Source organism: Zootoca vivipara, chromosome 11 (assembly GCF_965207765.1).
Source record: "Zootoca vivipara chromosome 11, rZooViv2.hap1.1, whole genome shotgun sequence".
NCBI classification, from domain to species: Eukaryota; Metazoa; Chordata; class Lepidosauria; order Squamata; family Lacertidae; genus Zootoca; species Zootoca vivipara.
The window spans coordinates 45336475-45350034 of NC_142594.1; the positions used below are offsets into that span (position 1 = coordinate 45336475).

Below are 13560 nucleotides of genomic sequence, written 5' to 3' on the forward strand. Positions count from 1 at the left end.
AACCCCCCCCCCAAAAAACCCCCCCTGATGCTATTTGGTTTCTGGAAAACGTTGCAAGTTTGAAACCGGCCCACCAGTTCCATCTGGTGGCACTGGGTTCGGATCCAGCTATAGGGCTGACTCACAATGCATCTCTTGGTGACTTGCAGCTAAATCAGTGAACTGGCACCTCTGAAAGCAGATTTTTGTTCAAGGCGGGATGAAGGGTTTGTTCTGAGTTGTTCGCACATGCAAACCACCAAGTAACAAACATGCATGACAATGCTGATGACCTTTGACCGTTCATAGGTTGAGGGCAGACCCAAACTAATATAATCTAACATGAGAGAGGGTGACTTTTAATAGGCATCAGACAATGGCCTGGGGTTCTACATTTCATGATTGCTCCCCATCTTGGGATTTTCAACTTAAACCTTTTTATCCCGCCTTTCCACCCATACAGTGGAAAGCAAGGATTTCAGTAGCCAAACAGGTCAAGCAGCGTCAAGATGCGGAATAGCAGAAGCTTAAACAGGTAGCTGGAAATAGGCAGGGAAGGGGGCAAGCAAGCCTCCCATGGAACAACGGCCAAAGCACCAGAAAAGCCATGCACTATCTCCCCAGGCAAGGGGACTGTTTACTATGGAGGAGGGGGATTCTGTGACCCTGCAGGTGTCCCTGGGCTCCTACTCCCATCAGCCCCAGCCAGCAGGGCCAGGGATGACCCCCAGATCCACAGCCGCCATCATGCTCTGCCACAGAATGATGCTCCATCAGTCTAGGTGGAGGGCCATGGCGGGGAGCAGGAGAGCAGGATGAAGCTTCTCTGGCCTCTGGCGACTGAACTGCTGCAGTTCACCGGGGCCACCTGTCACCACCTCCCCCCTCCTCACAGAAGCAGCTCCAAGGGCAGGAGGGTTGGGAGGCTTGCTGAGGTTGAGGTCTCAAGGGAGTACATTTGGTGAGGTGTGTAGGGGGCACCAGAGGCTTTGGTGGAGGGAAGTGGGATTTGCACTCTGTTGCACCTCCAGCATCCGGGGCACAAAAGAAAAGCAGGGGAGGGTCGCAAGGGGTTGAAAATGCATAGTGCTTTGCAACCCTTCCTGTGCCTCCCCTCGAGAGAAAAAGTGTGTCATGATAACTGCACAAAGCCTGACAACGCGTAACAAAGGGAACAATCTCTTTCAACTAGGGGAGGAAAAGGAAGTGCTGCAAAGCAACTGGGCACCAAGGAATAAGGGGAAGCAAATGATGACTCCAAAGCTAAGGCTGCAGCGACAGCAGAGATGACGGAGAAAAGAAAAGGCCCTTCCATGCTCCCCGTTGCCACTGCGGAAATAAGGCCAAAAAACAGGCCACCGTACACCCGTCTGCCCCGATGATGACACTGCATGCAACAGTTAGTGATTTGTAGCGAACACTGCTTACCCACTGCTTCTTCTTGGTCTGGGAAATCAGTTGCTTGTGCTGGCTGGCTAGCTTCTTAACCTCTTCTAAAAACTCCTCTTTGCACTTCTCCTTCACCTGCTTCGTCTTCCTGTCGCACTCTGTCTGCATATTTGCAACAGCTTTGTTCACAGCCTGCCTTTTTTCCTCCTCCATATCTGTACGCAGCTGGGGGGGGGGTCAAAGAAGCAGATGAATGGACATAGCAGTTTTCACACACACACACAACCGACTTGCAACAGGTTGCACATTGCCAGCTGCTTTCTAACGTGGAATTGAACCCACATCACCCCTTCTGTGCCTACTTCCATCTAGATGAGCTATCGCTATTCTTGGCAGTTCTCCTCAGCTGCTGTTTGGAGTCTGCCAAGTGGCTTGTAGGGATCAAGTGCGCTGGATCCGCCCCAACCAAAAAACCCTTGAGATTTCGGCAGGTGACACAGCTGTGTTTTTGGCACGTGTAATTCATCCCGGCTGGTGCTGCCGCATTGCTCCAGTTTAGAAGATGTATACGTTCTGTCTCAGGCTGCAACACCCATGGCACAACCAGGTGCAGATGCAATCTCATTAAAAGCAAAGGAAAACACTCCTCTTTGAAATCTTTGTTGATTGAGAAGCCAGCTATAACATCATGTAATGCCTTGCACAGGATCTTTTTAAAAAAAGAACGAACTGCTTTGAGGATTAGAATTAATCAACATCCTCAACAAAGACTGTTCTCTTCCTGACGTCCCCGCTTCCCGCTCCTTTTAAATCCCAGGCTACTCCTTCGTGTGGGTGTTTGCCTGACTTTATGGGTTCTAATGCAGCAGAGGTGGGGAACCGTTTTGGGCCTCCCAGGCCAGATCTTCCTCTTCCCACGGGCCAACTTTGGCAAGTGGGTGGGGAAGACCCACCTGTCAAAGGGATTTGCCTTTCCCTTGGGGAACGTGCTGGCAAAGCAGGACTCGGCCATCGGTTCACCAGTTGATGAGAAGTTTCTATCCTGCTGTCTGCAATGTCAGAACGCGCTGAAGCAGCCCCCAGCAGGATCAAACCCTGCCCCGCTCATCAGTTGATGCTACCCCAGTGACATCAGCTGACAAACAGGTGGGTCTGATTTGGAGGGAAATTGCTTTGCTGGCCAAAGTGGAATCCCTGGAAGGCCAAGAGTAGCTTGCAGGCTGGCGTTTCCTCACCCCTGCACTAGTGCAATAATAACAATAATTTACATAGGTAGCTAAATATTCAAAGTGATTCTCTTCCACCTTGGCAAGCCTTACAAAAGCCATGCAAGGCAAGGCATTTCTCATTGGAGTGCCAAGTTTTTCTAAAGCAGGGGTAGCCAACGTGGTGCCCTTCAGATGTTGCTGGACTCCAATTTCAATCACCCTTGATCACTGGCCACGCTGGTTGGGGTGAAGGGAACTGTAATCCAAAAAAACACCTGGAAGGCACCCCGCTGGCCTTAAGTCATATTGGGAGCAACATGCGTGGCTGAAGCAACATTTAAACCAGCTCACATTCTACACACCAAAGTCCCCCTACAGGTGGTGTCCTGTACTGCTCCCACAGGGCTTGAGGCCAGCTAAACTCTTCTCCAACAGCCTTTGCTTTTAGAAGGGTTTACCTGGGAAGGGATCGACCAGGGGTTATCACCCCTGTGTGGAACAATAAGTACACTCTGAAGGAAGGGGGAAATGGATACACGGTGGTGTGAAATTTGAGGATGGCATACCATTGGAACGAACACCTTCCCTGTGGTCAGAATTACCTTCTCAAGAGCTTCTCGCACCACCCTCTCCGTCTCCCTCTTATGATCAGCCTTGAACCTTTCTTTGAAGTCGCTGAAGATTTTGGTGTATTTGTCATGGCACATGTTTTGACATACTCCGTCGTTATTGGTCTGGGTGCTCCGATGCAGCATTTTTGGAGAAGAGGCACTTAACTTCTTTGTCTGGGTTGACACTGAAACTTTTTCGATGGGTTGAGGCATTGTGGGGATTTCCTGGCTCGAACTAACGGCTTCCGTTTCAGGCTCCGGCTCCTGGGGGAAACCAACAAAACGACTCCTCTTAATCACCAGTGGAGGCGAACGTAATCATCTGGGTCTCAAGATATACAGAGTGGGAAGACATTGAAGCAATGTGCAAATCAGGTCCAAACATACCTGATGGCAAAGGAGCAATGCTATATAGTATTACAGCACTACAACAATAACACAGGTGGCCATGCCAGTGCTGCAAAACTACCTAATAAGGAGGGGGAGAAAACACATCTAGCATAGAAATGAATTAACTTGCCAGCTTCTCCTTGAAATCTTTCAGTCCCAGCTGATCATTACAAGAATTCTGTAACTAAGAAACAGAGACTTTGGTTTTTCCCCCTCTTCCCTTCTCAATGCTTTTTCCTTTTGTGTTGTGTTTTAGACTGTAAGCCTGAGGGCAGGGACTGTATGATTAGTAAACCCATTAGTAACCCCCTGAGCCTTCTTTGGTTGAAGAATGAGGTGAAAATGAATGAATGAATATTACTACACACACAGAACAAGGGCTGTAGGTTTACAGAACCAAAGACTAGGCGTCTCTTGGCTTTGGCTGTACAGTAGTCGGGGTTGGGGCAGATGTAACACTGGCCATGAGACAGGAAGCAGGCTGCAGGTTAGTGTACACACTTTCCCTACCTTCCCAAACTCTACTTAAGGCGGGAGCCCTGGTTATGTACAATGAAAGTTGGCACAGATGCAATGCTAAACCATGGTTAAGGCAAACAAGGGAAGCAAGGAGGAATTTGCACGGAAGAAGGCAAGAGAGAGTGCTCTCCATCTCCTAACTGCGGTTAAGAGATTGGCAGTGTTACATCTGCCCCAGGCCACGGGACTTGACGTTGTGGAATTTTGAGCTTTCCAGTCACTTAAGTGACAGAACAAGCGGGTGTCACTTTTAGCAATCAATCCTTAATGAAATGAGAGCACAATTTATTTACATAGAACTGTATTTAAAAGATCCAGATTGGAGAACTTGGTCCAAATATGTAAGACAGCTTCAAGCAGTAATTTGGAACAGTAATGCACTCTTTTAAGAAATGGCAATCACTCTTCTGACATTCACACAGTCAATAGTAATGGAGTATAAACTGAATTTGTGAATGATAAGAAAGAAAGGATGCCTCTTGGAATTTTTTTTCCTGCCTTATGCATAGGTGCATGTACCAAATTTGCTGTTTCTTACTTCCTTTTTGGGTTCCACGCTTTGATTACGTCTTCCTTTCTTTGCCCTTGGTTCCTGAGTAACCTTTAGCTGGAGATATTGTTGAAAAAACAATATAGTATTAATTCAAATGCCATAAAACACTAATTCAGAATTGCTGATAAGTAATGAGTATTTTACTTTTATTTCTCTGCAAAAAATTGACCAGATATATATAAAAACACAACCTACAAAATAAACGGTTCATTAATACCAATTAATTTATTTCTGTATGCTGAACTACGTAAAGCAAACTAAAAGAATATCAAGCCTTTGAAAAGCCCCCAAGGAGGATACAGCGCCAACCAAGCAAGCGTGTTTGAAGCACAAGGATGTAACTAGATCTCAGGGTGACATTGCCTCGGTTATTAAGCTATCATATGGCCATGAGCTTTAAGAGCAGGGTTTCCCAAACTTGGGTCTCCAGCTGTTTTTGGACTACAACTCCCACCATCCCTACCTAGCAGGACCAGTGGTCAGGGATGATGGGAACTGTAGTCCAAAAACAGCTGGAGACCCAAGTTTGGGAAACCTTGTTTTAGAGCATCTGGCAAAGCCCATCTTCAAGGCAACTTGGAGCTTTCTTCCAAGAGCACAGATTGGGGGCACACTGAAATTTGGTTACATAATAAAATGAGGATAAATGAGGGAGAGATTAAGAGCAGAGTAGGTATTAACGTCACATTACGAACAGCCAACTTTCATCCATGCTAGGCCACAAAGAGTACAAAACCTGAACCCAAATCAAACCAACTAAAATCTCAAACTTCATCTGAATCCAACAAGAAACAGACTACTAAATAAACTGTAAATCAGTAAGAATATGGCATATATTTTTTGGGGGGTGGGGCATAAAATATGTTTTGTGAGTTTGCTTTCACTGACAATCATTTAGCTTTTAAACAGTGCATGAACCATTGCCCCAGAACCTCTATTAAGAGGCTAGAATCCACAAACTGACAGCCATGCCAACATTCAGAGATTATTGATCAAAACTGCAATACAGATTAGGAATACGTGCTGCCATTCACCTTTGTTTTGCATGGACTGCCCTACAGATAACAAACAACCCACGCTTATATCTCTCTGGGTAAAATGTCCTTGCAGAGGAATTAAAAATGTAACCCTGCTGTTGACACAGAGGCAGCTGCTGTTAGTGCCCCGACTGCAGCAGCATTAAATTGCACAGGCACGATGAATGAAATGGTTGCAGCTGTCCAATAGGTAGAAGGATCACATTTAACTTTCCCAAGTTCATGATTGAGTGGGTGGGCGGGGAATCAGCATTGCACAAACAGGTTCATAGATACAAAACAAAGGGGAACAGAATTTCGTTAATATAGCCATTAATGCATGTTTTACACATCATTAGCAGGACATGTTCACAGGACTGACATGCAACCGAATAATGTTGTATATCATGCAAAAAACAGGAAACCAGATCATATCAGCTTTTGGCTCATCTGGCACAGTGTTGTCTACACAGACTTGCTGTGGCTCTTCAGGGTTTCAGACCGGAGACCTTTCCGGTCCGTAGGTGGCGCAATGGGTTAGTGCATCTGGCTGTTATCCAGAAGGTTGGTGGTTCAAGCCTACCCAGGCAGGATTCCTGCATTGCAAGGGGTTGGACTAGATGACCCTCGGGGTCCCTTCCAACTCTACAATTCTAGGATTCTAATGGGAACTGCCAGGGATTGAACCTGGAACCTACTTAATTGCAGAGCAGATGTTCTACACTGAACGACACCCACCTTGCTTCTGGTTTCTAGTCTGCAGTGGAAACCTGTGGACGTCTATTTTTTCATTCCTTGCTCAAAAACATTCTTGGAGAACCAGGAACAAACTTTATAGATTATCATTCTTGCTACGAAGTACGGAGTGTTTCCGAGGAATAACAGCTGGCGCAGAATTGGTCTTACTTGCTCAAAACAGGAACATGCTCGGTGAGAAAGCAGACGCAAAGAACAGCCTAGCTTTGTGCATGAATCCACAGAAAGTCAGCCTTTACCTGCAAGGCTGATTTTCCAGGACAACTCACCTGCTCATTGCTGGTGGAAGAGATGCTGGATTCCGCCTCCTCCTCTCCTTTATCCTCGTTCTTTGATTTCCAGAACCTGCCATCTCGAAGGAAGCGCTGATGTAGTTCTAGCTCATCACATGCTTTTTTCCAGCCCATGCTACGTTTTACATGCAGCCGATGTATATTCACTGTGATCTCTTGAATATTTTCTGAAGGGATCCAGGCCCTGGACAACGTAAATTAAAATACATTCTTAAGAAAGCTCAGCTGCATGTTTGATTCATGCACACCCCTTGAAACTGGCTAGTGTTTCTAAAGTATTTTTTTCATACTGAAAGTCTATACATGAATTATCATAAGGGCAGATACCTTACAGTCTTTTGTTACAGGATTTAGTATTTCTGGCCTCATAGGATGGCCTGGTTCAGATGCCAGTCTAAAAAACAACCCCGTGGATCAGAAATGCACTGTGTACCTGTGTGTTCCCTCCTCTTTTTAATTACTCAACTGAATACAAGATTTCAAGCTACAGTTTGCTGCGATTTGTCAAGCCACTGTTTGCTGTGATGTCCAAGGCAGGAAACTACGGCTTGAAGCCGACAGCAAATCTGCTTTGTAGGGAGTACTCAGATCACAGAGTTTCCAAGCTTGGGCATCACAGCAAGCTGAAGTTTAGCAAACAAAGAAATATTGAATTCAATTGGGTAAGCAAGCAGCACACATGGGAATTCCTTAGCTAACAAATAGTGCTGACATTTAAATCGGGCCATGGATTTTCCACCTGAAGCTTCCCACATCCCTTTTTAAAAAATACCTAGCATAAAAGAAAAGTGCTACCAAATAATGTTTCCCCTCTAGCAATGGTTCTATATTAACCTTCTTTCTTACTTTGTTTCTTACAATAAAATGAGTATGCTTTGCGATGGGGGATGGGGATATATTGCTGTAATATGGATTTTTTAGAACAACAACAACAGCTCCTTAGATAAGGATATTTTTATTTGTATGTGGTTCTGACCTCATCCCATTTTGCACATGTCTGAAATGCTTTACATCTGTAAGTAACACTTTTATTCAGACTGCTATATGAATAAACGAGTCAGGCAGACTTTGTTTCATTCTTTCATATAAATTATGTTCGAGAGCATCCCTGCAGCAATTCTGAAAGCGAAGTCACTGGACAGTTCCTCATATCTTTTCTAAAATTGCGTGAGTTAGGGAAAACAAAACACGGTCTATGTGGCTTGTGATTTATTTTTCCCCCCAGCTCGACCTTAAGAAACAGAGGTAGGCTCATCAGAAGCTGCAAATATGAACATACCTTTGGTGGTGGTGGCCAAAAAAGCGTACATCCACCTGATTGTCTTCTTTCTGCATGACTTTGGCAGGCCAGAATCCAAAACCTTTCATTTTAGCCCAAACCAGCTCATGATTGGGTATCTAGAAATAAAGAAAGATGTAAGTTGCAGGATGATGGCTGGCTATGGGACTTAACAGTATTACACTCAACCGCAGAATCAAGACGAAACTCATCCATGATAGTCAAAAGTGTAAAACGAGTTTCAAGCTAGTACATCTGAATTCTTAACTGGTGCTTGTTCCCATCATCTAGTACACGGGGATTTCATTCTGCAATCACAGCTGGTAGCCATTAATAGACCTTTGGGTTTTGTTTTTGTTTTGTTTTAAATATAATGTTCTTTAAAAGGTTATCTGAGCTGCTGGTCATCACCATATATTGTGGCAGCAAATTTGAAAAATTAATTGTGAGTAGCGTGAAAAAGCAAACTGAAGAAGTAAAACTTACACAAGGATAGCAGAACCAATTGTCGGGACGCGCGTTTGATAAATAGAAACAGTTCTTGCAAAGCTGAAGTTCGTCCAGCTGAAACGGGAAACAGTCTGTAAGCCTCAACAGTATATTCTCTAGGATGATTATATTTTTGACTGGGGTTTTCACGTGGTCTCTGCCTTTGCAAAATTATACTACCTGTACACGCTAAGCAAATGTTTGGCCTTAGCACTCTTTTATTTGTGCTGAGTATAAAACCAAAAACGTCTTCAATTATTATTATTTTTGAAACAAACTATGCCATGAATATGAGAATAATTAGAAACTTTAAAACATTTCCCACCCTCTAGAATAATTTGACTATGGAAGCACTAATACAACAGCTGACAATGTTTAACTCTATTTAGATGTTTCCGTTTTTTTTATTATTAAAGTGAAAAAGTGGCTTCGATTTTTGAAGCAGGTGTCAAACATCTCTGATTTGGATGAGTGCAAATGCATGAACCAGAAGTTAGAACTCTTCACTTCCAATTCCATCTCTTTCTATTAACTCATCAGCCACCTCTCACAAACTGAATAAAAATAAAATCCATTTTTCCTCTTCTGTTTGCATGATTTTTAAAATGCAGCTATATAATTATCCTGACACCAAATAGTACTGCAGCCAACTTACTTGCTGGATATTACTTACCTCATGGCAGGTGTCTTTGTAAAGCATTCTGGCTATATCAGCTTGCTCACTGTCCGCTGCAAATAAAGGCACATGCAAGTAAGTATTTGCACACTTTGCATATAACCACCAATCTCTTATTAGCGTGAAGAACCAAATGGATGCATTTATATAGTGGTACCTCGACTTCCGAAGGCGATCTGTTCTGCGGCGCTCTTCAGAACTCAAAACCTTCGGAAGTCGAAGCGTCCATTTTGCACATGCGCAAAGCGCGATTTTGCACTTTGCGCATGCGCAAACTGTTCACGCTGCAAGCGCAGAACACACGTGCAGCGAAAATACTTCTGGGTTAGCGGACTTTGGAAGTCAAACCTTCGAAAGTCGAGGCACTCGTAAGTCAAGGTACCACTGTAATGGCTATTTACTAATTTCTGTTCTGATTCCTCAGAGCTTCTCAACCTGTGATTCTGTAGTTCTTGCACTGGTGCTATTTTCTATCACTGACTATATGCCAAGGTCCCCCAGAGCAAATATCTACGTATGAAGGGCACATTTGTAAACGTGCAATAGAACTAAGGAATCTTGGGTGCATGTTACAGACACTCTGAATTTTGTCTTTTTACTGTGGGGAACATAGCAGATGTGTTTGCCACACAGAGTATAATCTCTCTCTCAGTGATATATCCAACTATGGTGAGAAAGGGGTGTTTTCTGTTCCCTGGTACATGCACTATGCAGCTGCGCTTGCTAGAGGTCCTCTAGAACTATTATGTCTGAAAACACCTGCCTGCAGCACACCTGCTCTCTCTGTTTGTGATGTTCTAAAATTTCAACTGAGCAGGCTGATCTCTGGAGGAGCTAAAGGCCAGTGGGTGTGTTTTTGCTTTTGAGATCTCTGTGGCTCTAGCCACATTTAATCCTTCCTGCACACGCACTTCCGAGAGGCACACCGGCGAGGAAGCGACAATGCCAGAGAGTAAAATAATGCATTCAGATTTGTAACTAGGGCCAAGCCAAACATTTATCGTTTTGATTTTTCATGCCTGCTGCTGTTGCTCTTTCAGCAAGCTGGAAATTCCTACTCAATAAATAGGCAGTCTTTCTTGAGGGGGAAATGCCCACGTGTTTTTTGAAGATGCTTTGAGGGTAGCAGTTTCCAGAGCATGTGACTGTGAAGCACTGAAACAAACCCTAAAGATGTAAGTTTGGAAGTGCTTGGCAACTTGGCAGCTGAAATAGCTGTACAGTCAAGAAACCCTGCTCCAGTCACATGGGACTTGGGAGAGCTTGCGCAAGGTACAGTGGTGCCTCGCAAGACAAATTAAATTCGTTCCGTGAGTCAATTCGTTTTGCGAAAAAATTGTCTTGCGAATCACGGTTTCCCATAGGAATGCATTGAAATTTCTTTTTTTGCCCATAGGAACGCATTAATTAAATTTCAACGCATTCCTATGGGAAACCGCGATTCGCAAGACGAATTTTTCGCAAAATGAATTCGTCTTGCGAGTCACCATCAGATCGCAAGACGCATTCGTCTTGCGAAAAATTCGTCTTGCAGGGCATTCGTCTTGCAAGGTACCACTGTATATAAAAGGGAAGCCAACTGATCTTTAGCTGAGTTGGCCTGTGAGACCTCCCACGAGCTGGGGTCATTTTGGATTATCTCAGGACTAGTTAGCTCTCTTGGGGGTAGGAAGCACTGTCTCCTTTGAACCTACTTGGGAGATTCCATAGCCCCAATGGAAAGCAATTAATGCTTTCGAAGGAGCAGAAATGAAATTGAAATTGCAGGAAATATTTCGGCTCAACCCTATGAGGTGTGCGGCTTATGTAAGATCCTATCGCACTGGTTCGTTTCGACCTTACCTCCGTAAAAAATCACTGTGTTGTGTAGAAGCAACTGAGCGTCTGCTTTGAACTCCTCATAGCTCCTGTACTTTCCTTCGTTTACTTTCTAAATAGATTGAAACAGTCATAAAAGCATGCATTAGAGCTGGTGACCAATCACACGCAGGCAAACAATGGCTTCTATGTTACACATTTTGTGGGAGTAAAAAAAGAAAAGAGAAGTGGAAGTGTACACAACCCAGAGAACAGATTTTGTACGCTTAATGTCCCAGCTTCAATCCTTAGCATTTTTGATTAACGGGCACCCAGTGGCCCATTTGGAACAGGCCCTTATGTGCAGCGCAGTGCTTAGCTAACTATTCAACCACTTGTGTCATTGAGCTTATCAAGGTGGGGGGGGGGAGCAGCAGCAAGTTTGGCAAGGCACAGATGTGCAAGCAGAGTTAATCTGGCACTCTCATCACACTGACCTTGCCATCACCTCGCCCTGCCTCTCCTGGTAAGCCACAGTGATGCCACTGGAAAACGCTGCGGCCCTGCTATTGGCTTAATAAACATGTAAGTGCTACATCTTGTCAGGATTTACTGGCACGTGGCTTACCCAACATGGAGCATGCTGACCTCCTGGAGTGGGATTGATCTGGGATAAGCAGTTTGAGGGCTGCCCACATTAACATGCACACACCCACACACCCAAATCTATCCCTATTCCACTGCCGTTCGTCATCTTTTGAAAAGGCACGCACAAAAAAGAACAATTCCAATTACTATAAGGGAAAACCGGGGGCAGATCTATTGGGAAACTAACAAAACTTAAGCTTCAGGACCCAAGAAGCAACTTTTAATCCACATTGCTTAAAATTTTGGGGTCTAGCAGACCCAATTTGAGTCACACAACTCAAATTGGTTGATTTCCTGCTGTGCGTATTTCAACCATCCCAAAGTTTGAGAGTCCGTCGTGGTGATCTGCCATGGAGCAACTCCACGGAAGAAGACGACAGCAGTTACCAGACCTCACTGCTGGTTGTGAACAGTTTAAGCTTCAGGGCCCCCAGAATGTAGGTCCACCACTGGAGAACATACCTCTTGTATAGTTGGAACATCAACAGCTGTGTGCACCAGCCTACGGTACATTGGGTGTTTGTGGTCCTTGCCTTTCTTGTTTAGATCAATAGCCTAAAAAAGCATCACAGTCTATCAGTTCAGTAGCTAGTTAGTGCTGTAACAGAAAAGTACCGACATAATTCAAATGTATTCAGATGGAGGCCCCAAAGTGTGTTTGTCTAACTAGTGGATACACATGGACAATGTTAAAAGTTTTCTGAACTTGCTAATTCAAAAATTCCTGAGGTCACCTTGCAAAAAGCAATTCTTGTTAAAACAGCCATGCTATAATTATGGGGCAAAACCCACAGCATTTTTCTCTCCATTTGGAATTTTTAAACAGTGATTCCTTCCCAAAACAGATTTATTAAGCTTCAAACATATTGGGACGGTGATTTCAGCAGGTGTGCCAACTCTAGAGGGGCGAGGTGTCTTCAGCCCCCTCAACGTTGAGCGGGTCCTGCGCACATGTGTGATGCCACACACAACGCGCACTGCACGCCGCACCTTCAGTGGCTGGCTCCTCCAGAGTGCTCTGCCTCCTCTGGACAACATGCAATCCATGTGACATCACATGCATGTGCTGTGCACCGGGCTCCCTCAATCTTGGGGACAACCTGGCACCTTTGCAGGTCAGCAAGAAGAGGGCCCTACAGAAAGTGAAAGGACACCCAAATCATGCTGCCAGAAGTGTGTGGCCGCTGCAGCCAAGCTCCATGTGGCTTCTCAGATGACCTGATGGGAAACCAGAACAGGGGTGGAACTGTGCAGTGACAATATGCTTGTGAAACCTTGGAGCATGTTCTGCCATGGTATACAGGGCATTAGCAGCAGGGCCTGGCTAGAAGCGGAAAGGAACAACGGAGGAAGCTAGTGTGGAGAATGCTATTGAGGAGGGAAGCAGACAAACCAGTGGAAGAGATTATAAGGGAGAGGGGCTGCTGCCTAAAGAGGAAGGAAGGACAGAGAAGAGGAGGGAAAGGAAGGAGGAGCCTGGGGGTGCTCATTCCTGTGGTGAGCCAGGAAGGAGGGAATGCGATAGGATACAGGAAAGCTGTACCTATTACAGACAGGGGTCCTGTAGTGCCATAGAGTTCTCCAGCTCTCTGAGTAAGAGCCTCACGAAGTTCTCTCTGAAAGGAAGAGATCATCTGGGAGACTCGAGGGCCTGATGCAAGGCTATCTCATGGGTTGAAGCCATGGCCATTTGTTACACAGACACTGGATAACAATCCAGTGTCACCCAGCTGTTAACAAGAAAATGCTGTTGTCTGCCAAGAGGTTCTCAAGCTTATCTGGGCCACAGCATTCTCCCAAATCAATAAGGAACAAGTCCATTCAGAAGCTAAACCACACAGAGTTGTCAAGATTGCAACCTGAAGATTCCCCCTGCATATCTGCAGCTGAATTCAAGCGTGAGGTCACGGCACTGCTGTTGAAACCTGTTTGTCATGCAATCCTTTTGCCCGCCACC

General features: G+C 45.0%; 1 protein-coding gene across 25 annotated transcripts in view; it reads right to left on the reverse strand.

Moving 5' to 3' along the window:
* The window catches only part of ZMYND11 (zinc finger MYND-type containing 11), a 98887-nt gene that overhangs the window by 3043 nt on the left and 82284 nt on the right, over positions 1–13560 (reverse strand). For 10 of the 25 annotated variants that reach the window (XM_088654286.1, XM_088654280.1, XM_088654284.1 and 7 more), the window contains 10 exons: positions 12066–12158; positions 11001–11088; positions 9156–9211; positions 8480–8557; positions 7994–8112; positions 6691–6898; positions 4635–4703; positions 3708–3761; positions 3179–3451; positions 1408–1593 (listed from right to left, as the gene is read on the reverse strand). In XM_088654286.1, the coding sequence (XP_088510412.1) occupies positions 1408–1593; positions 3179–3451; positions 3708–3761; positions 4635–4703; positions 6691–6898; positions 7994–8112; positions 8480–8557; positions 9156–9211; positions 11001–11088; positions 12066–12158 (1224 nt within the window). The remainder of the gene's footprint in view (positions 1–1407; positions 1594–3178; positions 3452–3707; positions 3762–4634; positions 4704–6690; positions 6899–7993; positions 8113–8479; positions 8558–9155; positions 9212–11000; positions 11089–12065; positions 12159–13560) is intronic. The other 15 variants (XM_088654294.1, XM_088654285.1, XM_088654292.1 and 12 more) reach the window with 2 other exon arrangements.